General features: G+C 49.4%; 1 protein-coding gene across 1 annotated transcript in view; it reads right to left on the bottom strand.

The window, feature by feature from the left end:
- Positions 1-3033: 3033 nt before the first annotated feature.
- Positions 3034-27713, bottom strand: part of LOC122380039 — a 44707-nt gene continuing 20027 nt past the window's right edge. Inside the window, exon 2 of the mRNA XM_043362828.1 lies at positions 3034-5042. Coding sequence (XP_043218763.1) covers positions 3358-5042 — 1685 coding nt within the window. The 3' untranslated portion in view covers positions 3034-3357. The remainder of the gene's footprint in view (positions 5043-27713) is intronic.

Raw genomic sequence — 27713 nt, 5'->3', positions numbered from 1 at the left:
ATTGTGGTACCGGCTTCGAAGCGTGTAAATACGATCGGAAGTTTTTTTAACGGGCTGACACCGCTGTCATGGAAAGGTCAGAAAAGAAGACAGGAGATATTGTTCGACAGAAAAAGAAGCAGGTAGATACATGAAAATAGCCTCGTCTACAAAATAGCATGCCTAGGATGTAATAAACCGTATTATGGAGAACAGGAAGAGGTTTGAATGCGAGGCTGAAAGAACAAAGACAAGATTTAAAAAACCAAAGAAAAAAGCATAGTCAAACAAAATCATGAATGTGGTGCTTTACCGGGCTGGAGAGAAGCAAAAGTATCTTACAAAATGTAGAAAAGAAGAAAAACATGGCCATAGAAGCCGCTGTTCTGGAAGTGAGAGCGTATGAATCCCAAAACGAATAGGATCGCATTGTCAGAATTGGCGTTTAAATTAATTTTGTTGAAATGTAGTGTAGATGCGATGGATAATGTGTTTTTACTTCATGTAGGTAAGCATATCTTGCATAGCACGTAATGAGAGTGACATATTTTCAAATGTCGATTTTTATGCACAACTACGGCTTCATTCACGTCGGCATGCGAGTAGGTATAGGGACAGACGTGTCAGCTATCAGTATCAGAAAAAGGCGATGACTGAAAATGCGAACTCTTTTGTGGTGGAAAAGAAAAGAGGTCAATGTGTGGATGGAAACAATCGGTGAGTAAACGGTTTTCTTGACCAAAAAAAATGTCAAAACGCAAGATGGCGGATAGGCTTTTATCATACAGACCAACTGAAATATAACTGAGGAATTAAGATAATAACATGGTCAGAATGCCCTCAAACCGAGTGCGAAAAGGAAATCTACCGAGGATGCAGATCATCAATACCTAAATTGCTAATCTTTATATCTAATATCATATATAATCTAATAAATTTCATCACTGATCTCTACATTGTTTTGTGTTGGGTTAGACAGTATCGCATTATAGAGACCAATAAAAATGGTAAAATTGACCTTATGCTCATAAAATCGGAGAAATTAATTGAAAAAGGTCCAGAATATATTTTCGAACTTGGTTCTTCTTCGGTGAAATGAAAAAAAAAACATTTTAATTGATTACAATCATGCTGTAAAGGTCGTTCTCCACGGTACATGTTTTGCGCGTTTTTAATGACGTTTTAACGCTTTTTTGATGTTTTGCGAGTTTTTTATGATCCGGCGTTGATCTGTACCATTAAATTACACGGTGCCATCTCCACGGCGGAAGATTTGTCAAAAATCGAAAAACGCGTGGCTTCATAAAATAAAAAAACTGCAAAACTCGTAAAACGCGTCAGGTTGTGTCATGCAAAACTCGTAAAACATTTGAAAAACGCAAAACTCTCATTTGTAAAACGCGCGATTTTATCCAAACATTTGGATCGAATGAAAGTTTTCCGGTTTTTGACAAGGCTAAGAAGGTAATCCTTCTGCTATTAATACCATTTTACGGTGAAATGGATGCAATGGAAAGTGTGGAAAGCGATGAAACGCAATTTGATTAAGCCAATTATCATGACAAGTACTCAGACAACCATACCAATAACTTCTGTTGCTATTCCGACGATGTGGATGTCAAATAATTACGTAGTGAGTCTATGGATAACAGATATTACGATATCAGATCATTTCAGATAATTGATAAGTAACTGATGTCATAGCGGTGATAGCAATAGGGTAACGTGATGATACCCCTATAACTATCTTTACAGCGAAAATCGAGGGGTTAATAGAAGCCGTGCGCCAGATACCTGCCCTGTGGGACAAGAGGGCCACGGCATACAGCGCACGAAGGGCGGAGAAAGATGTTCTTTCTCTGAAATTGAAATTGTTCTGAAATTGTAATTGTTCTGAAAGACTGACACACTAAAACCGTAAAAAGCGAAAAACTCGCAACACTCGCAAAAGCGTCTGTTAAAAAGCGAAAAAAGCGCAAAACTCTCGTTTGCTAAAACGCGTAAAAACCGAAAATGTTTACACGTGGAGACAGTACTTAAGAAACGTTGTACCATATAAATTATAAGAGACCATTTAAGTTTGATGAGAGAAGCAGCCGTGCCATGGGACTGAGCTGACCCGCCACTGGTCTGAGCTGACCCGCCACTGGTCTGAGCTGACCCGTCACTGGTCTGAGCCGACCCGCCACTGCAACTGGTCTGAGCTGACCCGCCACTGTTCTGTGCACCAGATGGGCTGTTATACGTCAGTGGGATGGCCCGGCCAGCCACTCAGACGCTCATACCGTATACAGTCGCCAAGGCGATCAAGGAACCGACCCGACCCTTTTTCATCGGTGGGGACTATCAGCCCAGATCTGGGCAAACACCAGGTCACGGAAATCTTATATTATGCATTGGTCACGTGACACGTGTTTTATGGTCCATTTAGACCACGGATTTCTAAATCAGTGTTATTTGAGGTGGTTTTCTAATTTCAGCTGAATATAGCGAGTTCAGGACACTTTCAGATCAAAAAGGTCAACTTTTAAAGTTGTAATTGTTCAAAAAAAGGTGTCTATCGGATGCCGTGTAAGCTTAGGAACACGATAGCGCTATTTATAATGGTGTACGATGTCAAAAACGTACTGAAAAATTGATTTGAAGAATATATAACAGTGAAATTTTGAATATAATGCGTATAACTTGGCTATTTTTGAGGATATCGGGCTAAACCTTTCTAGAGTATATCATCAGTATGCGTTCTATCACGTATATTCCTTTTTTGAAAATTCAAGGCAAAAAAGACAAAAAGACAAACTTTGAGATCAACCCGCGCCCCACTTGAGGGGGGAGGGAGAGAGCTATTTAAAGCCCCTCTCGTTTTTCTGCAATTACTTCTAAACCGCTTGGCGTATCGACGCGAAACTTCTAGTACCTTTGGCTGCATCAATTTGACACATTGTGTCAAAACAGGAGCTTGTTAGCTACTTCCGGTCGTCCGAAAATGACGTCAGAGTGACGTTGTGTTCAGCCAATTTTGATGCAAAACATTGAACTACGACAATCGCTCTCAAGAGCTTCATTTTTAAGCTAGATCTTATCCCTTTGCATGAGAAGACTCAAAATATACATTGCTATCAAACTGCTATCTTGGATTTGCAAAATGTAGAAAACTTGGAAAATTATTTATAATTAATAGAATCGCCAGCATTGTGTTAGATGGACACACTTTTAGATCGCACAGAAAAAGCCATGACTATCTCGCTACGTGCCTAGCATTGGCAGAGACCCCGGTTTAATCACGGCATTTTGGCGCGACAACACTTTCCTCAAGCACTTGGACCCACCCCTGTATGTCGGTCGACTTGTCCGAGTGCGCGACCCGCCGGCATCCGTTCACATCTGCCGCCAGGCGGCGCCGAGAACCATCAGGGCGGCCAGCAGGGTGGCGCCGCCGCCGACCCTGCCCGGACCGAGCCGGGCAGAGCCGGCGGAGCTGGGCCGGCAGTGCGGCACGCCGCGCCACTGGCCGGCCAGGCAGGTGGCCACGGAGCGCACCAGCGGCGCCGGCAGCCCGTAGCCAGGCGCGCACCGGTAGCGCGCCATCGGCAGCGCGTCCAGGGCCCCGTCAGCCAGACGGACGGCGCCGTGCTCCACCGGCGGCGGCGGCCCGCACGACGGCGCAGAGGCGCAGTCGCGACCCTGCTGCCCGCCGCCGCACACACACGTGTACGTGTCAGCGCCCGTGGGAAGGCACGTCCCGCCATGGCGGCACGGCTGCCGGTGGCACGGCGAGCGCGTGTGGTGCGCGCCGCACGGGCCCGCGCTGACCCGCACGCTGTCCAGGTGCAGCTGGTCGGCGGCCGCCAGCGGCCCGGCGCTCACACGCAGCCTGTAGCGGCCGGCGGTGATGTTTCGCTGGAGGCGCGTCCAGTCGCGCGCCGCCGAAGACATGGTCAGCAGGCGGTAGCGCTCGCCCTTCGCTTCCAGGCTGAACGCACAGCTGAAGAACGAGTCGGTGCGCATCCGGTAGAAGAGCGAGAGGCAGCTGTCTGTGGCGACCTGGAGCGGCGGGGAGCGCAGCTCGGCCCGGCCGTCCTCGGCGCCGGTCAGCTCTGCGTACCACCGGCCGGCGGCGTGCCCCTCTGCCGGCCGCTGCCGGAGCCGGCCCGCAGTGGCCACGTAGCCACACGCGCCCGGCATCTCGAAGCGGCAGTCGGCGCCCCCGCTCGGGCCCGCCGGCGTCCTTCCGTGCTCGCAGGTGACGTTGAGCAGCGCGTCTGTCTGGCGTCCGTGTGCCAGGTACTGCCAGCGGCCGGTCACCTGCTCGGGGGCGTCGGCCGAGTCGACCACTGCCAGCAGCCGAGACGAGTCCAGCCGCACTCGGTCCGGCGGCGGACCAATCAGCCACAGTGGCACCGGCGCCGCGCCGCCGGCCGCCTCCACACGGTCGAAGTAGAGGAACGTCTCTTGTGCGTCTCCGGCTTTGCGGTACACGGGTCGGTTCATGTGCACGGCGGCCGTCCTGAGAAAGGTGCCCAGCAGCAGGTCGCTGTCCGGCTCCAGCGGCACGCTCACCGTCATCGCTGGGTCGTCGTCGACGACGGGCTCTCTGGGGAAGGCGGACTCAGCGGCGCCGACCAGGCTGCCTCTGAGCGCAGCCGGCGCGCCACGCCCGAACGGCAGGCCGCTGACGTGCAGCCGGCCGGCCGGGCAGCGCCAGGCGGCCGTGACGCAGCGCAGCCGGACGGCGCCGGCGCTCCGCCAGCCGCCGTCGGCCCACAGCTGCCAGCCGGCGCCGGTCAGCGCCGGCGCGCGCAGCAGGCCGCGCGGAGAGGCCGCGTCACCGGCCACCACCGGCCCCGGCGCCGGCTCGGACGGCTGGCCGGCGGCCGACACGTACCAGCTCCGATTGGAGTCCGCGGTCGCGCCGTAGCTGCGCAGTACGGCGCGGCCCAGCTCGTGGCGGTACTGTGTGTCGTCACCGGTGTAAATGCCGCCGAGCGCCGCCAGTCGCTGCGCCGAGCCCGTGTCGGTCACGCTCAGGAAGAGCCGGTTTGTTGGGCACGTGGCGCCAGCACCTGGTGGCCAGAAAAGAGCGCCTGGTCAGTCAGCGGAGCAGGGGCGGCGCCACCGGGGGAGCAGGGGGGAGCAGGGGGGGGGGCAAACATATCTTTTTGCCACCCCTGTAATACTGAAGGCCCTTTTGCTCAAAATCATAGGTCCCTTCTTATCCCCAGACATAGCCTCGAGACGCACCAGCTCCTTTACATATGGAGGCATGCTAACTATGGTTATCTGTTAGAATTGGAGGTCCTCTGTACAAAAAGGGGGGCCGGCCCTAGACAAATAGGAAGCCTTCTGTACAAATAAGAGACCCCTTGGACGATTAGGAGGCCCCTGTACAAATTGGAGGCCATTGGGCAAATAGCAGGCCCGTGGATGATTAGGAGGCCCCCTGGACAAATAGGAAGCCCCCTGGACAAATAAAAGGCCCCTTGTACAAATAGGAGGCCCCTGGACGATTAGGAGGTCCTCATTTGGGCTGTCTTCAACTTTGTCCCACACTGATGAAAAAGGTTACTCCTCAAAAGCGAGTTTACCCGTTTCGCTGAAGTCAAGCTGCCTGGATAAAAAGTCCTACCCTTTCTAGCGCTGTCTGACCCGATAAAAATGACTCGCTTTTGCTACTCTCCCTATGCGATCCAGCAAACGCCGACTATGCGAGTGACTCGCCTGGCGACGCCTTTCAAGAGAGCAGCTGATGCCTCTCAGTCGGGTGGATGACTCGCCTAGCCACTGTCCGGGTACAAATACACCCGCCAGGCGAAACTTTCAGGGGGTTAAAATGACCCTTACCGCCCATCCCCCTCACCCCCCCCCCCCCGCCCACTTCGCGCTGAAATGTAAACAGATTTACTACCGAGCGAGGTCAATACCGAGCTGGGCCCGATGGGGAGGTGGGCCGGGGGGGGGGGTGGCGAGGTCACGGTGCGGGTGACCTGTCAAACAGCCCCGGCGCGGTAGGGCACTGCCACAGGCAAATGGCGGACTCCAGCCGGCCTGTTGCTCCATATCGCGGTGGTGGGCTTGGCGACCGGTTGGCTTGGCTGCTTGGAAGGAAAGGATAATGAGGCATGGGTTTGCTGTGGCCGGTTTATCTACTGTCAACTATGATGCGCCCAAAAGTAATGCAAATGTGATGTTGGTAATGCAGCTGACAATGGAATGCTTACTGATGCAGCTGGCAATGGAATGCTTACTAATGCTGCGAGTGCTGAGTAGCTATAAGGATTAACCCTCGCCCATATTGGTGTTTTTCCTGCCGCGAACGTATAAGGGGGGGGGCCTGTTGGTGTTGGACCCCCCCCCTTGCCGTTTCGCCCCTGATCGGGCTAGCGCTTCACCGAAAGAAACAAGCGTGTTGCCCGTGACGAGAGGAAGCTGATGATGACCAATTCAAAGGTCCAAGGTCATTGGTTGACGTTCCAGGTCAGGTCAATGACCCAAAAGTCGGGAAAATCGAGACCTGCTAGAACGTCGTTAAGTGTGGCTGTTATGGGGTTTTCGGGGTGCTGATAACGAATATCATGCTAGACGCTAGTTTTGATCGCAGATGATGTCTTCATTCGTATAGGCCAGGTCGGGTCAGGTCAGGTCAGGTCAACCAGTAGGGGTCCTGCCGGGTATTCGTTGTAGGTGTCAACCGCCTCTGACAGCTTCGTAACATGTTACGAAGGCACCAAAACTACTTCGTTAACGTTCATATGATTGCTAAATTCAAATTCAGCTCGAAAAACTGGCCTAGAAACATGTAAAACTCGAAAAATGAGCCGAGGTCACAAGACGTCAATGACATGACCTGACCTTCAGGTGACCTTGCCACCCACCCTAATGCATGAGGGCAACATCATACCACATGTTTGAACGCTTGAAACTACGAAGACTGCAAATGCGCTGCTAATGCGAGACGACATACGCCGAATCGCGATTCTGGCCAAACATGGTCTCAAAAAGTAGGTCACAGGTCAAAGGTCATTTGGGGCAGGGTCATGAAATTTTCAAGGAAGGTGTAAAATTGATAGACGCGAGCGTCGCGAAAGTTTCGCTCGCGTTTCGTCGCAAAACTTTACGTTAAACTGAAAGTTTCGTCGCGATCGGCCGCTTTTTACGCGAGTTATTCGCGAAAAACCGAGGGGGTCCGTTCGAACCCCCCTATACGGGCGAGGGTTAAGATTATTTATGCCCTCTTGAAATGCTCATTGAATATAATTCCAGCACTACTGAACGATCGTAGCGTCCGCCAGTTTTTTGATCGGCTGGCGTTTCTTGCGTAGAGCGCCCTTGGGCAAATTATCATCACGCAGGGGACTTTTTATGCTGGTAAGACGGGCCTCTAATGTCAAATAAGTCGCTAAGAGAAGATGGGGAAAAGTGGACGAATGCCACATTTTTGTGCATGAAGTCTCGAGTTAACAAAAGCTCAAAGTTATTATACGTGTAAACCAAAAAACAATATGATCAGTTTATAGAAATATTTGACCCGAAATTAGCTTCTGTTTTGTCTGACCATGATTTTGGGTAAGACCCTGGTCCAACTTGGTTCAACCCAGCCCAACCTGGTTCGGCTCCCCCTTTTTTAATATAAATTTGGCCCGAACCTTTTGAATGGAAGGAATCACAAGGACAGAGTCCCCGCTAAACTGAGCTTGTTGCATTGACCCTGTCCTCTGCCCTCTGATCAAGCAATTCCTGGTCTATGGCAGAACTTAGAGTCCAAATTTCAACGTTCGCACACAGCCGCGCACGGCCGGTCCCCTCACTAACTTCGCCTGGCAGCGGCCTGCCACCAACCCCAACCATACCCGTCAGCAGGCTCAAAAACGTCGAGCACACGTCGCGTTTCGTTTCGAACTCGGACTTTTGCAACCGGGACGTGCGCTCTCACCACACGGAGTCCAACGCTTTACCGACTGAGCTACCGAAACGGACATTTACCTTCGGGTTTTGCCTCGTGACATTGACAGACGTCAGACACTTTGGCCGAAGTTTAGCCGAAACACTGACACTGAGCGAGCTGCGCAGGGCGATAGGTGCTCGTAGCGTTGAGGTTGGGTAACCCGTGGTCTGAATGCGATGTCGTGAGTTCGAGCCCCACTTCCGGGTCTAGTTTTATCTAGACACGAACCAAAACTTTTCCTTCTACTGCAACACAGACAAGCACAATAACATCTTTGCCCATATCCTCTCGATAAAGTCAAAATTGTTGCTGATAAATGTTTATTTAGGTTTCATTCTAAAAAAAAAAATATTTTTGGTCATTTGTTCTGGAGCCATTTTAACTCTTTTTCTTTTCTGATTCTTTTCGACCAGATACCTAAACCCACCAAAGCTGAACGTGCCAAATGAAAAAAAGATATCCCACTCAAATAACAGTTTAGAAAAGCCTAAGACATCATGCAACTATCGACTGAATAGTTGCATGCTATTATTGCGTCCTAGATTTGAATTATCATTGTTCAACATTTTTACTGGAAGTGGCGTTACCTCTCGCTTGCCCGTTTGTTTGAGATAATGATTCCCGTCAGTCGCATTTTTGCTGGTTTCACATGAACACGATACCACCATACCGGAGTGAACGCGCCCGCAACCATCATCCCCCCTCCCCTCAGCCTCGGCGCAGTGGCGGGCGGCCCTGGGCGGCCCACTCCCGGCGCTACACTGGAAGATCTGGAAGCGGCAACCTGCACGTGCGCACGTGCAAAATGGGTCCCAACTGACTTTTGCACGGCACCCTATAAAACGGTCCCTGACCGCGTACCAAATTTGAGCGCAATCGGTCCAGCCGTTTTAACCCTCGCCGGCACAGGCCATTTTGCGTCCTTCGACGGCACAAGGGGGGGGGGGGGGGTTGGTACGACCCCCCTCGCGTTTGGCCCCTGATCGAGCTAGAGCTTCGCGGAAAAAACGAGCGTGCTGCCCGTCACGAGAGGAAGCCGATGCTTTCCCAATTTTAAGGTCCTAGGTGATCGGGTGACCTTCCAGGTCAGGTCAATGACCCGAAAACCGGGAAAATCGGGACCTGTTAGAAAGTCGTAAAGTGTGGCTGTTATGTGGTTTTCCGGGGTGCTGATCACGAATATCGTGTTAGTTTTGATCAGAGATGATGTCTTAAAGCATTTAGACCAGGTCGGGTCAGGTCAGGTCAGGTCAACCGGTAGGGGTTGTGACGGGTATTCGTAATACATGTCAACCGCCTCTGACAGCTTCGTAACATGTTACGAAGGCACCAAAACTACTTCGTAAATGTTCAAATGGTTACTAAATTCGAATTCAGCTCCAAAAACTAGCCTAGAAACATGTAAAACTCGAACAAGTGAACCGAGGTCACCCGAGGTCACCAAAGGTCAATGACCTGAACTGACCTTCAGGTGACCTTGACACCCACCCTAATGCATGTGAGCAACATCAAATCACATGTTTGAACGTTTGAAACCACAAAAAGCTTGCAAACGCGCGGCTAATGCGAGCCGACATACGCCGAATCGCGATTCCGGCCAAACATGGTCTCGGAAAAGAGGTCACAGGTCAAAGGTCATTTGGGTCAGGGTCATGAAATTTTCAGGGTAGGTGTAAAACTGATCAATGCGAGGGTACTGAAAGTTTCGTCGCGATCGGCCGCTTTTTACGCGAGTTATTCGCGAAAAACCTTAGGGGGGTTGCATCAACCCCCCCCCCCCCTGTGCCGGCGAGGGTTAAAGATCTGGTCCTGGAATCGACCCCTGCACGTGAGCACGTGCAGCAGCACCCCAACTGTGGCGCATGCAAATCTATTGCCTAGTGGGTGCCTACCTAGCACACCTTTTTGAGTTGTTCGATGGCCAATCAGCAAAACCCATTCGTCCGATCAGCACATAGGTGGCGCCAGTGAGAGGCATTCCGGCAAAACCTTCAGCATAAGGGCGAAATGGATCGCTGATCCCACTCCACAGTTCGTCAGTTGGTGTAAGATTCGTTATTCTCCATAACTAATTGAATTCCGGCAAAACCTTTGACGATTTGGATAAATGCTTCGCCATTCGTTTATATCCCTTCGTCGTTCACCAATTCATCCCCATGCTAATTTCGGCATTCTTCATAACATTTCGTCAAAATTAAAAACATATCGCCACTTTAGAGAAGTATAAATATGCCCGCATTTATACAGTGCAATGCGAGGCATAGGTGGCGAGGCCATTTATCCACATTGAAATCGGTAGCCGTTCATGAGCGCCATGGTACAATGTAGATGGACGTAGCTGACATGTTATCGGCTGATTGAAAAATGGACAGGCATCAGAGCAACAGGCTGGATAAGTTAACCCCGCCTGAAACACCAAGGAACAGGAAACAGGCTGGATAAGTCAGCCCCGCCCAAACACCAAGGTGTCCGGCCGGCAGCGCCCGGCTCGCCATCTGTCAGCCATTCACCCTCGCGAGTCCGACCGGCGCGGCCGCCCGAGGCGTTGTCCCATGACATCGCACGGGCAGCGACGCGATAATGACGGCCGACTTCGTGATTTTTATCGAAGGGCTTAGGAGTCCGACGCTCGACCGTCTGCATGCTTACTCGATATTGCGCCGGCAGTCTCCTCGTGGCTACAACTGCCTTTTTTCGGAATCCAATGGTTAATTGGTTGCAACTTGCGGTGGAATTGTCGCAAGCCTCATCCATGAATGTGTGGTCAACGTAAAACATTTAATATGGATAGATAAGCACTACATCATTGACATTTTGATCATTGACGAAAGTTTTAAATCAACAGTCATTGTTTACGCACAGTACCGATGAATTTTGCACATCGAGTAACCATTTTGTGAAATGTCGAAGCATTATGACCACCTGACAAAGTGTTTTGCCTATGACGAACATTGTGCTCAATGACAAAGGGTTGTGCAGAATGGCTAAATGGAGTCCAGCCTGTTTTGCCGACCGTCAAACAGTGATGCACATCGCCGATGGGTTATTCTGAATGACGCTTGTTCAAACTGATGCCGAAATGGTTCTGACGATTGGCCATCGAACAACGCAAAAAGGTGTAGTAGTACACCTTTTTGCGTTGTTCGATGGCCAATCAGCAAAACCCATTCGTCCGATCAGCACATAGGTGGCGCCAGTGAGAGGCATTCCGGCAAAACCTTCAGCATATGAGCAAAACGGAATGCTGATCTCGCTCCACAGTTCGTCAGTTGGTATTACCCTCGCTATTCGCCATAACTGATTGAGTTCCGGCAAAACCTTTGACGATTTGGATAAATGCTTCGTCATTCGTTAATATTCCTTCGTCGTTCACCAAAACATCCCCATGCTAATTTCGGCATTCCTCATAACATTTCGTCAAAACTAAAAACAGATCGCCCCTTTACAGAGAAGTATAAATATGACCACGTTTATACAGTGCAGTGCGAGGCATAGGTGGCGAAACTCGTAGACCATTGATCCACATAAAAATCGGTATAGCGTTCATGAGCGCCATAGGTACAATGTAGATGGACGTAGCTGACATGTTATCGGCTGATTGAAAAATGGACAGGCATCAGAGCAACAGGCTGGATAAGTTAACCCCGCCTGAAACACCAAGGAACAGGCAACAGGCTGGATAAGTCAGCCCCGCCCAAACACAAAGGTGTCCGGCCGGCCGGGCCCGGCTCGCCATCTGTCAGCCATTCCCTCGCGAGTCCGACCGGCGCGGCCGCCCGAGGCGTTGTCCCATGACATCGCACGGGCAGTGACGCGATAATGACGGCCGACTTCGTGGTTTGTATAGAAGCGCTTAGGAGTCCGACGCTCAAGAATCTACATGCCTACTCGGTATGGCGCCGGCAGTCTTGTCGTAGCCAAGGCCCTAAATACAGTCGTAGCTATCGTATAACTGCCTTTTTCGGAATCCAATGGTTAGGTAATTGGTTGCAAATTGCGCTGGAACTGTCATAAGCCTCATCCCTGAATGCGTGATTAACGTTAAACATTGAATATGGCTAGATAAGCACTACATCATTGACATTTTGATCATTGACGAAAGTTTTAAATCAACAGTCATTGTTTACGCACAGTACGATGAATTTTGCACATCGACTAACCATTTTGTGAAATGTCGAAGCATTATGACAATCCGACAAAGTGTTTTGCCTATGACGAACATTGTGCTCAATGACAAAGAGTTATGCAGAATGGTTAAATGGAGTCCAGCCTGTTTTGCCGACCGTCAAACAGTGATGCACATCGCCGATGGGTTATTCTGAATGACGCTTGTCCAAACTGATGCCGAAATGGTTATGACGATTGGCCATCGAACAACGCAAAAAGGTGTAGTACACCTTTTTGCGTATTCAATTTTGCGTACCTAGCCATATTCAATGTTTAACGTTAATCACGCATTCAGGGATGAGGCTTATGACAGTTCCAGCGCAATTTGCAACCAATTAACCATTGAATTCCGAAAAAGGCAGTTATACCATAGCTACGAGGAGACTGCCGGCGCCATACCGAGTAGGCATGTAGATTCTTGAGCGTCGGACTCCTAAACGCTTCGATACAAACCACGAAGTCGGCCGTCATTATCGCGTCACTGCCCGTGCGATGTCATGGGACAACGCCTCGGGCGGCCGCGCCGGTCGGACTCGCGAGGGAATGGCTGACAGATGGCAAGCCGGGCCCTGCCGGCCGGACACCTTGGTTTTTGGGGCGGGGCTGACTTATCCAGCCTGTTGCCTGTTCCTTGGTGTTTGAGGCGGGGTTAACTTATCCAGCCTGTTGCTCTGTTGCCTGTCCATTTTTCAATCAGCCGATAACATGTCAGCTACGTCCATCTACATTGTACCTATGGCGCTCATGAACGTTACCGATTTTTATGCAGATCAATGGCCTACGAGTTTCGCCACCTAAGCCTCGCACTGCACTGTATAAACCCGGTCATATTTATACAGGGTGTCCCAAAAGTAAGGTCATCATTTGTTTTGGCTACACCGCCAAAAATACGCGATGGATAGAAATGAATAGGACATCATATGAAAGAGCATTTTATAAAATTTTATTCTGATATACATATGAGTCAATACATTGGCTCGTAGCCCCGCATTTGCTGCTTTTCTGCATGGCTACCATTTCGGGCCGCGTGCACGAATAGACTGCGTTTTACTTCTTCCACTATTCTGGAGCGATTCTCTGGTGAGATGCCGCTTATGTTTGCTCGGAGGGATCATCCTTTAGTTCTTCCCGGCTCGTTGGGTTGTCCTAAAAGACAACCTTTCCGTTGTGTACCCAGATAATAAAAATATGAAGGTGTAACGTCAGGTGACCGCGGAGGCCATTCAATGGCGTTGCCCTGACTGAAAATTACGCGATCTCACATCCACTCTCGGAGACAATGCATGATCTTCAGGACGGTGCAAGGATGGTCTCCATCCTGCTGAAATCACTGCTGGTTGATGGAGTCGGCACAGCTGCGTTGCGACGAGCGGAAGAACCACTGGGAGGACTCTCGGCCACCTCTCTTGATTTATTTTCACCCGATTCCCGCTGTCGTCCTCAGGACCTCGAAGCACAGGTGGCTAAGTATACATGCCCTGTGCGTACATTATACCTTTTTTCTGACGTTTTACCGGTTGAGGCGAAACTATGCATGAGTTCAGAGATAGGGCGAGCTGCTAGGGTCTGCTTAGGGCCAAAAACTGGGCGGTATTTACCCTTTGTTTTAATGACGGACCCTCTCTAAGAGTTGAATTTCGACCTTCTCAGTTTTATGCCTACTGCTCGGTGTAGTTATGATCAAAAATGGTTTAAGCATGCAAGAAAATAATTTTATGGATGTACCTTGCACGTGTTAAAATTGGAAGTGATTCGGACTCTTAATTCTCGAGATATTTAAGTTTTAAATCATGACCTTACTTTTGGGACACCCTGTACTTCTCTGTAAAGGGGCGATCTGTTTTAAGTTTTGACGAAATGTTATGAGGAATGCCGAAATTAGCATGGGGATGTTTTGGTGAACGACGAAGGGATATTAACGAAAGACGAAGCATTTATCCAAATCGTCAAAGGTTTTGCCGGAACTCAATCAGTTATGGCGAATAGCGAAGGTAATACCAACTGACGAACTGTGGAGTGGGATCAGCATTCCGTTTTGCCCATATGCTGAAGGTTTTGCCGGAATGCCTCTCACTGGCGCCACCTATGTGCTGATCGGACGAATGGGTTTTGCTGATCGGCCATCGAACAACGCAAAAAGGTGTAGTAGTAGAGTTTATTGACACCAGGTGCATGTACAAATGATGTAACTTAAAATAGAAATAAACGTGGATAAAACACAAACCTTAAAATGCACGTAAATTGCACGTAAATAAGTGTCCATTAAAAGTAACATACACGTGCACTAACCCGCGAGTTGCTGGGGGGGGGGGGGCGTTAAACGCCCCCACTTTTTTCGCCGGGCCATAGCATAAAAATGGCGCGCCGCAGCTGCGCCAAATTTTGGGTCCCTGTAGGGAATAGATTGAAGTACATTTTGACAAAGTTTCAAAAAAATCGGTCGGAAAATTTTTGAGATATCGAGGTTTTAGTGACGTCATGATTTCTGAGTTTTCGACCAAAAACGGCATATATTCAAAAAATCATATAAAATCACAGAATAGACATACAGACATGCCGTAAACGCCATTAGACTGTCAATACCATGAACAATCAAATGGCTATCTTCGATCATTGATTATTGTTCAGCATTTTCCAAAATCTTGAACTGAACCTTGGCAATTTCTCGTGACTTCTCTACGACCATGATACATGCATTTCTTAAATTGAACTTTTTGAGCCAAACACGTACATATATGATAAAATGAATGTCACCATCGTGTTCTACGCCCCAAATTACCCATAAAACATGTGTCACAGGCTGCGAATATCAGTTTTGATTTTCGGGGAGACCCTGACCTATGTTTGACTGACCCCTACATGGAGCTGACACTCTTGTAGGCCTTATATGATGCATTGTGCACCGTTTTGACAGAGTTTATGACGAGAGACGCCCATTGCGAAGTCCTGAAGTCCATGCTACTGAAAGCCCGATTTCAGGTGTTTGACCTGATCTTGACCCGACCTCTGACCTCAAAATTCAACTTTAAAGTACTCATCTGAAGCGTCTCGTCGCGTTCTTTCGTTTGCCGCCTCGTGCGTTTCGCTGCGCCTATCGGTTCTCGAGTTATCGGCTGGGGGCGTTTAACGCCCCCCCCCAGCAAACGGTGGGTGGCGAAATACGCTAGCAACTGCCGGGCTAAATGTCTAGTTAAATTCGAAGCCAGACACGCAAAAGTCTAAAACACAAGACAATATAAAAACAGCTGGTACAGCTGCTGTACGTGCTGTACCTATTTCGTCTCCGTTTTGTATTTTGTGTGTTTTATTTATATACTAGAGGGACAGCATTACGCGCAGCGTAATAAGTCAATTTTCAATAAAATCGGCCCAGTAGCGGCCGAGTTATGGCCAGAATAAATTTGGCGTCTCCTCCTGGCCGGCGGTGCTCTGTTCCGGTATTCATTGCCAAAGGTCAGTGACCTTCCGGCTCTGATTTCACCCAGTTTTGCAAGCGAAGAAACTGAGCCTAAGGCGCGTGCCGTCTGATCGGCGCCGGCCGCGGCCAAAATTCCGCAAAGATGCGCCCGCTACGTGCAAACCGGCGAGCGCACCCCCACCAAAATTTAATACGACAAACAGATGCACGCGTCCCACTTGCCCCCAAAATTTCACCCCCGTAGCCCGCACCGTTCCGGAGCAATAGCTCGCCAAGCGTGACTGACGCGTCACATACGGACATTTTGATTTTTATATAAGTAACTAGAGGGACAGCATTACGCGCAGCGTAATGAATCAATTTTCATTAAAATCGGCCCAGTAGCGGCCGAGTTATTGCCAGAATAAATGTTGCGTCTCCTCTTGGCCGGCGGTGCTCTGTTCCGGTATTCATTGCCAAAGGTCAGTGACCTGCCGGCTCTGATTTCGCTCAGTTTTGCAAGCGAAGAAACTGAGCCTAATGCGCGTGCTCTCTGATCGGCGCCGGCCGCGGCCCAAAGTCACGTAAAGATGCGCCCGCCACGTGCAAACCACCGAGCGCACCTCTTCCAAAATTTAATACAACAAACAGATGCACGCGTCCGACTTACGTTCAAAATTTCACCCCCGCAGCTCGCACCATTCCGGAGCAATAGCTCGCCAAGCGTGACGGACGCGTCACATACATACATACATACGGACATTTTGATTTTTATATATGTAAACTAGGTGCCGAGCATTACGCGCAGCGTAATAAATCAATTTTCATTAAAATCGGCCCAGTAGCGGCCGAGTTATGGCCAGAATAAATTTGGCGTCTCCTCCTGGCCGGCGGTGCTCTGTTCCGGTATTCATTGCCAAAGGTCAGTGACCTTCCGGCTCTGATTTCACTCAGTTTGGCAAGCGAAGAAACTGAGCCTAAGGCGCGTGCCGTCTGCTCGGCGCCGGCCGCGGCCCAAAATGCGGCAAAGATGCACCCGCCACGTGCAAACCACCGAACCCACCCCCACCAAAATTTAATACAACAAACAGATGCACGCGTCCGACTTCAGTCGAAAATTTCACCCCGTAGCCCGCACCGTTCCAGAGCAATAGCCCGCCAAGCGTGACGGACGCGTCACATACATACATACATACGGACATTTTGATTTTTATATATGTAAATTTGCACACTGATGAAGTGATATCGAAAGCGGTTTGTGCAATATATATGTGTTCACATTATCGCTTTTCACAATATAAAAACACACAACTACCTTCCTAAAACTACCTTCCTCTATTGGCATTAAGATCATGCGTCTGCTCAAGTACGAGGCAGGGGGCATCGAAGTCTAGTTCCTACTAACCTGGCACTCCCATGCCTACGTCACCACGAGGACGCCCGAGGGCATTTACATGTTGAAGATAGGGAAAATAGCATTGTTTAGAGCCGCCTGAAGGGCAACCTTGAGATAGATGATAATGTAAATGTGTGCTAATATGATCATCAACATGTCATTTATCCAAATCCAGGGCCAATTAATCGATAACTTGTCACGTTTTCCAGTGGTGATGCGCTAACTTTCGTGGTTCTTGCAGCCAATAAGGGTGTTTCATAGTGCTATTCAGCCGCATTATCGACTTTAATGCCATAAACCGCCACGGAACATACGATTTGCAGCTCCCTGGCGTTATAGCTGCCAGTAGGGCTCCGGAGTCGGAGTCATGAAGTCGGTCGGAGTTGACAGTTCTGACCTCAGTCGTCGAGTCGGAGTCAGAGTCGATTTTAAAAGCTGGAGTCTGAGTCAGTCACCGAAATTTGATCCCCTCCGCAGACCTTTCAGGGTTCTGTAGTCGGAGTTGTAGTCGGTCGGAGTCGACAGTTCTGACCAGAGTCAGAGTCATAGTCGATTTTGAAAGCCAGAGTCGGAGTCGGAGTCACCAAAAATTCATTGCCTCCGCAGACCTGCTATAGGGCTGTGGAGTCGGAGTCGGTCAGAGCCGACATTTGAAATCAAAGTCAGAGTTGATTTTTGAAAGTCTGAGTCAGAGTCGGAGTCATCAAGAAACCCATCGACGATCCGCAATACCATGCAACGTAAGGGCGCTCCCGATAGATGCCCTGAATTGCTATGAATTGAATGCATAGATGACAATTAATTAGGTACCTTCTATTAATAATTCATCCCCTGCCACACTTAGGTACTTTCAGTAGAAAAAGATGCATTATGTGTTTGTTTATTGTTTTTTGTTTATTTATTGACAAATATTTTTTAGCAGTTACGGATGCATACACAAAACACATGATAGCACCTCGCTGGTGCAAATCATTGCTAGATAGAGATGTTGAAATGGGTTGCCATTGAAGAACCTACTGATTTTCCTGGTGGCTCTCGTTTTCAAGTAACTATTGGTCTTGTAAGGTCTCTTGATTGCTCACCGTCTGACGTCTTCGGCCAAGGTTATCTGAAAGCTGATCAAACGTTTCCATGGCTGCTCTTGATTGCCTGGCGCTTGCTGGTTCTGGGTTCTTAATTTGTGGTTCTTGCGTCTGATCCTGTCGCTTCATGTTCCATCACATCATTTTATGGAACAGACACTTCTATCTTTCATTTCACTATCAGTCGACTTGCATTTACCCCTGTGGCCTGCTCGCCCTTTTATTTCCACGCTAGAATCTATCAATTATTAAAAAAGCCTCGGATAAAAAAGCAAGAAAAGTATGTCAAGTTAAATAATTGAGACGGTCCTAGAAAACCAGAACAAAATCAAAAAGCCTGTCCACCTCACGTCCCTCACTTCATAACAAGCAGCAAAACATGCGAAAGAGTCCTAAGCAACGCCCTAGCAACGCATTTGTCTGAAGTGCGCAATATGTGTCACATCTGGAAAATTTAGTAGCTACTTGATTATTCAACTAGAGTTGGACTATATAAGCTAGGCTTTTATACAAAAAATGAGTGTTTGCTTATTGAATTTATAGAAACTGGTCCCTTAACTTCAAAATAATGATTAATTACAGAAAAAGCTTGTTTGCGACATATTTGTAAAGAAACAACGGAAATAGCTTTGACTCGTGCGCTATTCTAGTACATTTTTGGTAGAAAACTTCGTCCAGCCTTATGTTTTAGGGCCTTGGTACGAGGCGACAGTAGTTGGCCAGATCTGCATTATTTTCTGAATCCATAAGAACCCTTAGGTTGGCATAGGTAAGTCTGGAGTGCCGGGTCCGAGCTGTCTGTGTGAATGGGCAGTTAAGTAACACATGCTCCTCAGTCTGCACCTGTCCACAAGCGCAAACACGCCTATCTCTTTCGATCCTCGCCCACCTTCCTGTCTCTATTTTTAGGAAATGTGAGCCAAGACGAATAATAATGCCATTTATTTTTCACACCATCATTGGTGCATACAGGAAGTTCCAGTGACAGCTAACACAATCATTACATCCATACATACACAAACACACACACACACATCAAGATATTCATATTCAGAACGTTAAAATCAGTGCAAGCACGCACATCGATCAAGAGGAAGCTCGTCTCAGCTTCATACATTGTCTGTAATGACACTTCTCACATGAGCATGATATGTCGGATTTTGATTGACCATTCTTTTCAGACTACCTAAGAAAATATTCAAAATGTCTGCACGAGAGGAGGAAGACAAGTCTAAGGCCATGATATCATATTCACGTCGGATGGCAAGATGCACCCTCGCTGCTATACCATTTTGTCCAATGTCACTGTCAAGCAAGCTCTTTATCAACACATTTTCACTACTGTGGAGTATTTTATAGAACAGAAGCTGTCTGCTTGCTACTAGCATAGGACAGGGGAGAATTTGAAGAGCTAGACAGAGAGGATGGTTCCTGAATGATTTCGGTAGTTTGACTATTTTCTTTACACATGAGTGATACGCCACACACAGTTCACGAAACACATTTTTTTCTTTACATGGATCCCACAGCTCACACCCATACAGGTTCGCGCAGTAGGACTTAAATAGCTTTATCAGAATTTCTCTTTTAGCATGGCCTACCAACGCGCAAAGCATATTAGCACGATAGTATAGCGATCTCTTCAGCTTACGCATGTCGCTGCTATCATTCAGTTTGCTGTTAATCACATGCCCAAGATACTTAAACTCATCAACCCATGTTAGGTTGGTACCTGACAACCTCACAATTGGGGGTTGTGACATGGACAGATGCGAAGATGCACTTGGACGCTGGGGCTTAAACACCATGCATACACTCTTCTTAGCATTGAATTGTATGTCCCTGGACACAGCGAACGATTCACATATTTTGACAAGCTCTTGTAAACCACCCCTTGATGGCGACAAGACAACAATATCGTCAGCATACGCCAGCACATTTACAGCACAGCCACCAACGTGACATCCTATGCCAGTAGATTGTAACATTTGAAGGAGATCGTCCAGGTATACATTGAACAATAATGGTGACAAGCATCCACCCTGGCGAACACCGTTTGCGACCGGAAATGAATAGGATGTGCTATTTGCCCATTTGACGCTCATCATCTGGGACGGGGGACCTGTACCAATGAGTTAACAGTTTCAGATATGGTAACGGAACATCCCTTTCTTGGAGTATTTGAAAGAGCTTAGCGTGATTCACTCTATCGAATGCTTTGCTTGCATCAAGGAAGCAGGCGTACACTGGGCTTCCTTGTCTAGTGTAATAGTGAACTGTTTCTTTAAGAACATATGTAGCATGCGTTGTTGAATGATTAGACTTAAATCCAAATTGCGCATCATTTGTTCTTAATAGCGGTAGAAGCCTGTCAACCAGAATAAGTTCCAAGACTTTTGATAAAGTTGTGGATAAAGCGATTGCCCTATAGTTCGATTTATCATCAAGTGCACCACTTTTATCCTTAATTAATGGCGTCAACAGTGAATAAATGAGATCATCAGGGACGTTTCCATGGTTCAGTATGCTGTTAAATATGGAGACTATGACATATAAGTTATCAGCTTCAAGATAACGCAGATGTTCACTGTACATCTGATCCCAGCCTGCAGCTTTTCCACCTTTCATTTTGGCTATAGCACTCGACACTTCCTCCCTGGTAATGGGGAGAACGTCAGGCAGCCGATCATTGATGATATGGTTGATAATTGCTTGACCACTGCTGCAGCTATCGTCATTTAGAACAGTTTTGAAATGATCGGCCCACATATTCGCTACGTTCGCAGCTCCTGTGACACCCCCAAAGCTAGGTGGAAAGGAACTTTGACCACCAAGCATCTGTCTCACGTGTACCCAGAATTGATTATGCTCTCTGTTCAACAAAGACAAAGCAAGCTTATTTACATTGAAGATATCTCTTTCTCTCCTACATCTCCGCAAAGCATATTTGAAAGCCAGCCTTGATTCCCTCATTTGAGCTGACAGAGGACCGTCTCTGGGAGAGCCAGCAGACCTCCAACGAAAAAAAGAATTACGAGCTGTATTGTGCTTGATTTTCACAGTCTCATTCCATTTTGGAAAAGGCCTGGCGTGCTTTTGGTGAACTTGCTTAGAACCAAAGCATTGCTGGCCGCTCAAAATGACAGCTTCAGTGAACGCCTTGCAGCAATGGGATAGTTTATGAATATGTGAATCATCCCTACAATCCCCAACGCAAGTGCCAGTGAGATCATCAACTAAATGCTAATCTATCATCATCTAAATGCTACGAATCTGACTAAATGCTAATCTATCAGCTTCCGGTACAGTTGTGTCTGCGTAAATCGGGTGTAAGGTCAAATTTGGATTAAACAAGATGTAATTTTCTCTCCTTGACGTATGAGCTTGGCTTATCCTAGCCTTTACAATTTCTAGGTCCTTTTCTATCGGTCTGTCTGTGCTGTTCACGAGGCCCTGTAAATAACGTCCCGCGGGGGATCCGGCCGATCGAGCCAGCTCAGCTGCTTTAAACAAAGGGCTCTGACCGTAACTACTTTGTGACATTACTTTCTTGAGAATATCCCTTTGTCTTTGCTGCACCCATGCTTTTGCTGATCCCGAGCTCAATTCTACTTGAACTAGGTCAGTGCAGGTCTGTGTACGAACCCCCAACATTTGTTTCTGGGCCGACATCATTACACTATTCGCGCACTGCATATCATTACAAAGCCAGCTTTCGCACCCGTACAAAATGGGCGCTTTTAATGCACTCTCCAGCACATCTCTTTTCACTTTAAGCGGTGCATCCTTGTTCTTCCTCAGAAAAGCGGAAAACTTTCTGACATGTCCTCGCTTTGAATCAATGTGTGCTTGCACTTGATTTTTGATGGGCGCATTTGATATGTTCGATCCCAAATATATATAACTATCAGTGTAGCATATTCTAGCATTTTCTATCTCAAAAGGCCTTTTGTCAGTTACATCAACTGTCATAAACTGGGATTTGGTTGGATGCATGGACAATACAGCAGCTTGAGTTTCAATTCCATGCTCGTTCTTGAAGTAGCTAATATAATTGTTTCATTTATATAAAAGGTGAACAACGAGCAACTGTTAGCTGCACCCTGCTTAACCCCACGGTATGAATGAAATGATTCGCTTCCTAGGACGTTGACTGTATCTTTAAAACTGTTTGCAATCATCATCATCATCATATTTATTTGACATCCTTTGAGGACAAAACAAGGAGAATATATCTTCATAACATAACCGTGACACATGAAGATACAAACACAGCACGGCACAACAAAGTCACGTTTGCAAAGCACGGGCAGCTTTTTACATCAGGCGGACTAGGAGAATCAGTTTGGATGTATTGTTACAAGCAGCCTTACTAGCTGCCATGACTCGGCGCTGTTGCTGTCCATCAGCCAGCTGAGCGAGTCCGCAAGGCCACACTCGGGCCTGGGCGTGTGCACCCAGTCTCCGTGTATATGACCGCTGGCAGCCTCCAGTACCCTCATGAAGTTTCCCCCACATAGCGACATTAGATGGCACAGAAGCAGATGTTTCCGCGAATCTCGCATTGGTCGCCAACTGGGCCAGGCTACTCACCAGCACGCAACGGAGGCGGTGCTGGCCACGAAAAGCGTTTTGAGTAGCGCGAAAAATAGACCGCCGAACGAGAGTTTGTACACTTGGGATGCGAAGTGCCGCCATTAGTGCGGAGTGGTGGGCAGTGCGCGGTAGGCGTAGCGCGCTTTTGACCGCCGAGGCTTGCCAGCCTTCGAGGCAAGCAATATCTCCAGAGCTTAAAAAACAGACCTCACATCCATAAATCAGAACAGGAGCGACAATCATCCGCCATAGAAATGCCTTATCAACAGCGGAGAGGTGCTGAACATGCCGGCCGGCGTTAGGCCAAAGAGCGCACCCCTGCTCCGCTGAATTCGGGCAGTCACCTGATCGGCACCGTGTAGCTGGGAGCGCAGCTCAACACCCAAGTGTGTGGTTTCCTGTCGGTGCTCGAGAGAGGAACTCGGCCCCGAATATAAAGCTGTGACTCTTGGTCAAGCTTTGGTTCACATGTGCAAAATCTATCCTCCACAACACTGAGAAGGAGACGATATGAAGCATTGATTGAAGATCGCGTGCGCTACTAGACATAATCAGAATATCATCAGCATATGCAACTGCTGGGATGTGGTGGCCATACAGCGTGGCGCCCAAGCGACAGTCATCGAGCTGTTGGATGAGCGGGTATAAAAACATATTGGTGAGGCACGGCGATAAAAGCGCACCCTGTCTCACTCCACGGCGCACACAGAAGGCGTCTGACAGCTTCCCACCAAAACGTACTCGGGCTGACAGGTGAGAGTACCAATAGGCCAGAAGCGCCCAGCTCCGGCGTGGGAGGTGCTCACTCGCTCGGAAGAGGACGCCATCATGCCACAAACGATCAAAACATTTCCTAGCATCGAGCAAGGCCCTGCATCGAGGTTAGCAGCAAACAGCGGGAGTTTATAGCATAGGTAATGTTGCGCGGTCTCGTGTACAAGCATAGACGCTTCGCTGGTGCCCCTATGCCCTAAGAACCCAAACTGAAGTTCAGAGGCCTCAAATGACGTGTCGATCTCTTCCTCAAGGATCAGTTCCAGAAGTTTGGAGATAGTCGACACGAGAGAGATGGGGCGGTAGCTATCGGCAGAGTCGGGGTCCAGTCCAAGGCCGTATAAGAGAGGTAGAATCATCCCGCAATTTCCAATGGACCGGTCGCTAAGCATTAGCGTGACGTCACTGGTGGAGACCGGGCGGCGCCCGGCTCCAACCCGTACGTCGGGTACATTTGGCACTTTATCGTTCTTATTACTGAACGTAACGACAACTAATGACTTAAATAACTTTTTTACCCACCTAAAGCTTATTTCCTTGCCGATATATTGCCGACCCGAGCCCCAGGGTTGACAATCTTGGGATATGGGTCGGATGGACGACCTCGCGACGGGAGAAGGAACGATCGCAATTGTTGTGTCCCGGAGTCCCGCAAGCCGATTTCATTCTCTATCTGCACCCGGAGGGGGGGGGCAGGGGGCACGTGCCCCATCGGATCAGGGGGCCTCTCAGGCCCGAGGGGCCCTGCGACGCCAATTGGCGGCTGAGGGTCCACGATGGTATTTTCGACTCAGAAGGGCCCCACAGGGCTCGAAAGAACACCTTTAGTGCTCCGAATAGCCACACTTCTCTCCATAAGAGCCCCACACCGGCTTTTTATTGTTTCTTGTCGGCATTTCAAGGCCCCTTGCCGGCCTCTCAGGGCCCATTGGCGACCTCTGAGGGCCCTTACCGGCCTATCAGGGACCAGCAGCTCTAAGGGTTCCACACACGCCTGTGATGACCCCTTAAACCAATGGTTGAAGGCCCCCACAACGGCGCCTGCGAGGGCCCTCACCGGCGGCTGTGAAAGCCCCAAACCGTGAGCTGAGGGCCCCACACTGCCACCTCTGAGTTCAACCGGCACCCCTGAATGAAGTTCCAAAGGCCCAAACCAGTGCTTCTTAGGGCCATATATCGGCGGCTCTGAGGGCTCAACGCCGGAGTCTCTGACGGCCTAAGACGGGACCTTCGCATCGGACGGCCACTCACCGGTGACTTTTGAGGGCCCCACACCGAAGACTCTGAGGGCCCCACCGGCGTCTGAGAGTACCTTGCTGGTCTCTGAGGACTCCACAGGGCTCCTGAAGACACCGCAGACCTCTTGAGGGCCCCTTGTCGGTCTCTGACTGAGAGCCCCTGTCGGCTTATAAAGAGTTCGAGCCAGCAGCTCTAAGGGTCCCAAATCCGACTGTGATGACCCCACACTGCAGTGTCTCTGAGGGCCCACAATGGCAACTGTGATGACCCTCGCCGGCGCCTCTGAGGGCCACACACTAGCACCTCAGAGGGCCCACAGCGGTACCTCTGAGGGCCTCCCACCGGTACCTACTTGTGAGGGCCCACACCAGTGCTTCCAAAGGCTTCATAACCGGCGGCCCTGAGGGCACTACACCGGTGATTTTTGGGGGCCTACCGAAGGCACAACACAATCCCTTGGTCTCTCTGAGTTTCGATCCCAATCCCATACCGGCTTCTATCCCAATTCCGGCTCAACTAATCAGCAGCCCCCCCCCCATGGGTCAGCGGCGCCGCGCCGGTGTCGGTGCCGGGGGCCAACGCCATCGGAGCGGCAGTCGGCCACGCGCACTCAATGGTTAGCGCTTAGCACCGGCGGCTAGCGCACGTCCGGCGTGTTATCGGACGTGAGCCGCTCCAAAACGGCTGCAGTAACTGGTCGATATAGGCAGTAAGCAGATGAGGAGATGCAGGTGGATTGATGACATGACCGGCAAGCTTTTGTGCTTTACGAGGGCGAAGGGTCGAAGTCGGCTGCTAAGCCGTGAGCGGATTTTATCAGATGCCGGTTCACTATGACCTTTATCCGGGTTCTGGTCCGCTGACGCACTCTTGGAGAGCCGAATCACAGCAAAATTCCATCCGCGACTGTATCTATACGGCTTACGCTTTTCTGAAAACGTCTGCGTTTGGCCTTCTACGGGTCCGGCCGGGCGGACGGCCGCGATTGGCGATCCACCAGTGACGTCACTGGTAGTGTTAAGCTGATTGGCGAATAATACATGGGGAGAACCGGGACGACATCCCCCTGGTCCAGTCCGGTCTTCTTCATGATAGGCACCACTGTGCTGCATGTGAAACTGACAGGGACACGCATTTCAGCGAGGCAGGCACGCAGAATAGAGAGGCGATAGCCTCGTGCAGTGGTCCTGAAGAGCCGTAGACAAGATGCTCAGCGGTGACGCCGTCCGGTCCTGGTGATGCGTTGCGGTTGATTTGCGGGATCAAGCGAGCTACATCTCCTGCAGTGACGCGCTTAGCGGGGCCAGGATCTTCTTTCGCCTGGGACAGCAGGGCTTCTACTCGGGTGCGCACATCATCTTGGGCTGCAGAGAGGGTGTCCTCGTCCGTATGAATGGGGCGGAAGTGGGCCTCGAGGCTGTCCGCCGTGAGCGAGGAGCGCAAGCCGCCCGAGCCACGTCGAGCCTGCTCTACACGGCGCCAGAACGAATTGATGTCCTTCTTCTGACGCAGCGATGACAGGAGATTTGCGCTGTTATCAACCTGGGCACGTGCTGCATCGACCCGGGCCTGCCTGTATGAACGACGCGCAACTTTGAAGCAGTTGTGCAGGACCGTATTCCGTGGTCGACCGGCGTGAGTCCAAATGCGATGCCACAGGTGCGCCCGGTCCCGTGCTGCCGACACTGAAGGGCTCCACCAGGACTGGCGGTCTTCGGGGCCGGGAGCAGCCGGCCTCAGCTGCAGCTTGATGGATGGCTGACGTCATGAGGCAGTCTATCTGATCGGCGCTGAGGTTTGGCTGGACCACTGTCTCCAGCTGCGTGGAGAGCAGTTCACAGTACCTTTGATTCCTGTCGGAATTGTTCCAGTCCAGTACCGTGCGGTGAGAACTGGAGTGGTCTCGCGGCGCTGGTCTTTCCCTCTCTTCGCCGTTTATTTGGAGCAGAAGAGTACATGTTATAGGCAGATGGGGGCTGAGGTTGTCATAAGAAGGCGGGATGATAGAACATGACAGAAGCTGTTCATCTGCAAGTTTGCCAGGCACGATGATGTGGTCGATGTGGGACGTGTGACCGCCGCGTTCATACGTGAAATTCACTGGCTGAGAGAAGCGGAACTCAGCGACTGTAAGGCTTCTTTCATCCAGAAGTCGCTGGAATGCTTGGCTGAAGGGGTGAATCCGCGCAGCTTTGCCCACTGGCGAGGACGGGTTGCCGGCGGGAGACACGGGAGAGGGCAGTTGAAGTCTCCGACTAGCATGAGCGGCGCGGAAAACCTATGCGTGTCTATGAGGGCTTCAAGACTAGCGCACAGGTCCATATAAAGTTCTAGTTGATCCGGAGTCCCAGTGAAGTAGGGCAGGTAGCAGCCAACTATGGTGAGACGCGGTGCTCCGCCACACACCATCTGCACTGCTAAAAGACTATCGTTCTCACACTGTAGTTGGGAGAATGAGAATCGGCTGTCTCAGTGTCTCGGCGGCATATCATGGCCGTCCCTCCATGCCGGCGCCCCTCGCCAGCCCCGGGTGGCAGCTCCATTGCAAATGTCTGAAAAATGTATTGGAGGTCGTGCTGTGTTCAAAGAGACGTTTACAGTGAGGGGCAAACTTAAAATAAACGAACTATAGTAGTATTATATAATACTAAACGAGGCCGGTGTAAATGATTTTCAAGACCGAGGTCCTTGCTCAATTTTGGACATCGGCCTTCGGCCTCGTTCAAAAATTGAGCGAGGACCGAGGTCTTGAAATTTTATCACCGGCCGAGCTTGGTATGTATTTTACTGTATGCCATTAAGCAGTGCTGAACGGTGAACATCGTTTGCAAAGAAGATGACAAGATTACGCGTTTTATTCGATTTTATAGCGCATTCCCTAGAAGACCCGTGACTGATAAAAATAGGTAAAGAGGTATATAGGGCCTTGCAAGATTATTACATGATAGAGATTCCAAATTTTGACCTCAATATTGATTTTGATGACATTGAGGGCAGGTCTAAGGAGTTCGTAGAATCTATGAAAAGCACGGAAACTAAAAGAAAAGTGAGCTTGTGGAAGAGCAAGTTCTCTTCTCACAAAGATGAAGTTACGTATCAAAACACCACTTGACTGTCTCAAGCAGGCTATAAATAGTTATC

Source organism: Amphibalanus amphitrite, unplaced genomic scaffold (genome assembly GCF_019059575.1).
Source record: "Amphibalanus amphitrite isolate SeventyFive unplaced genomic scaffold, NRLGWU_Aamphi_draft 000000F_arrow, whole genome shotgun sequence".
NCBI classification, from domain to species: Eukaryota; Metazoa; Arthropoda; class Thecostraca; order Balanomorpha; family Balanidae; genus Amphibalanus; species Amphibalanus amphitrite.
The sequence above is the reverse complement of the archived record's forward strand: the minus strand, read 5'-3'. Positions and strand labels throughout refer to the sequence as shown.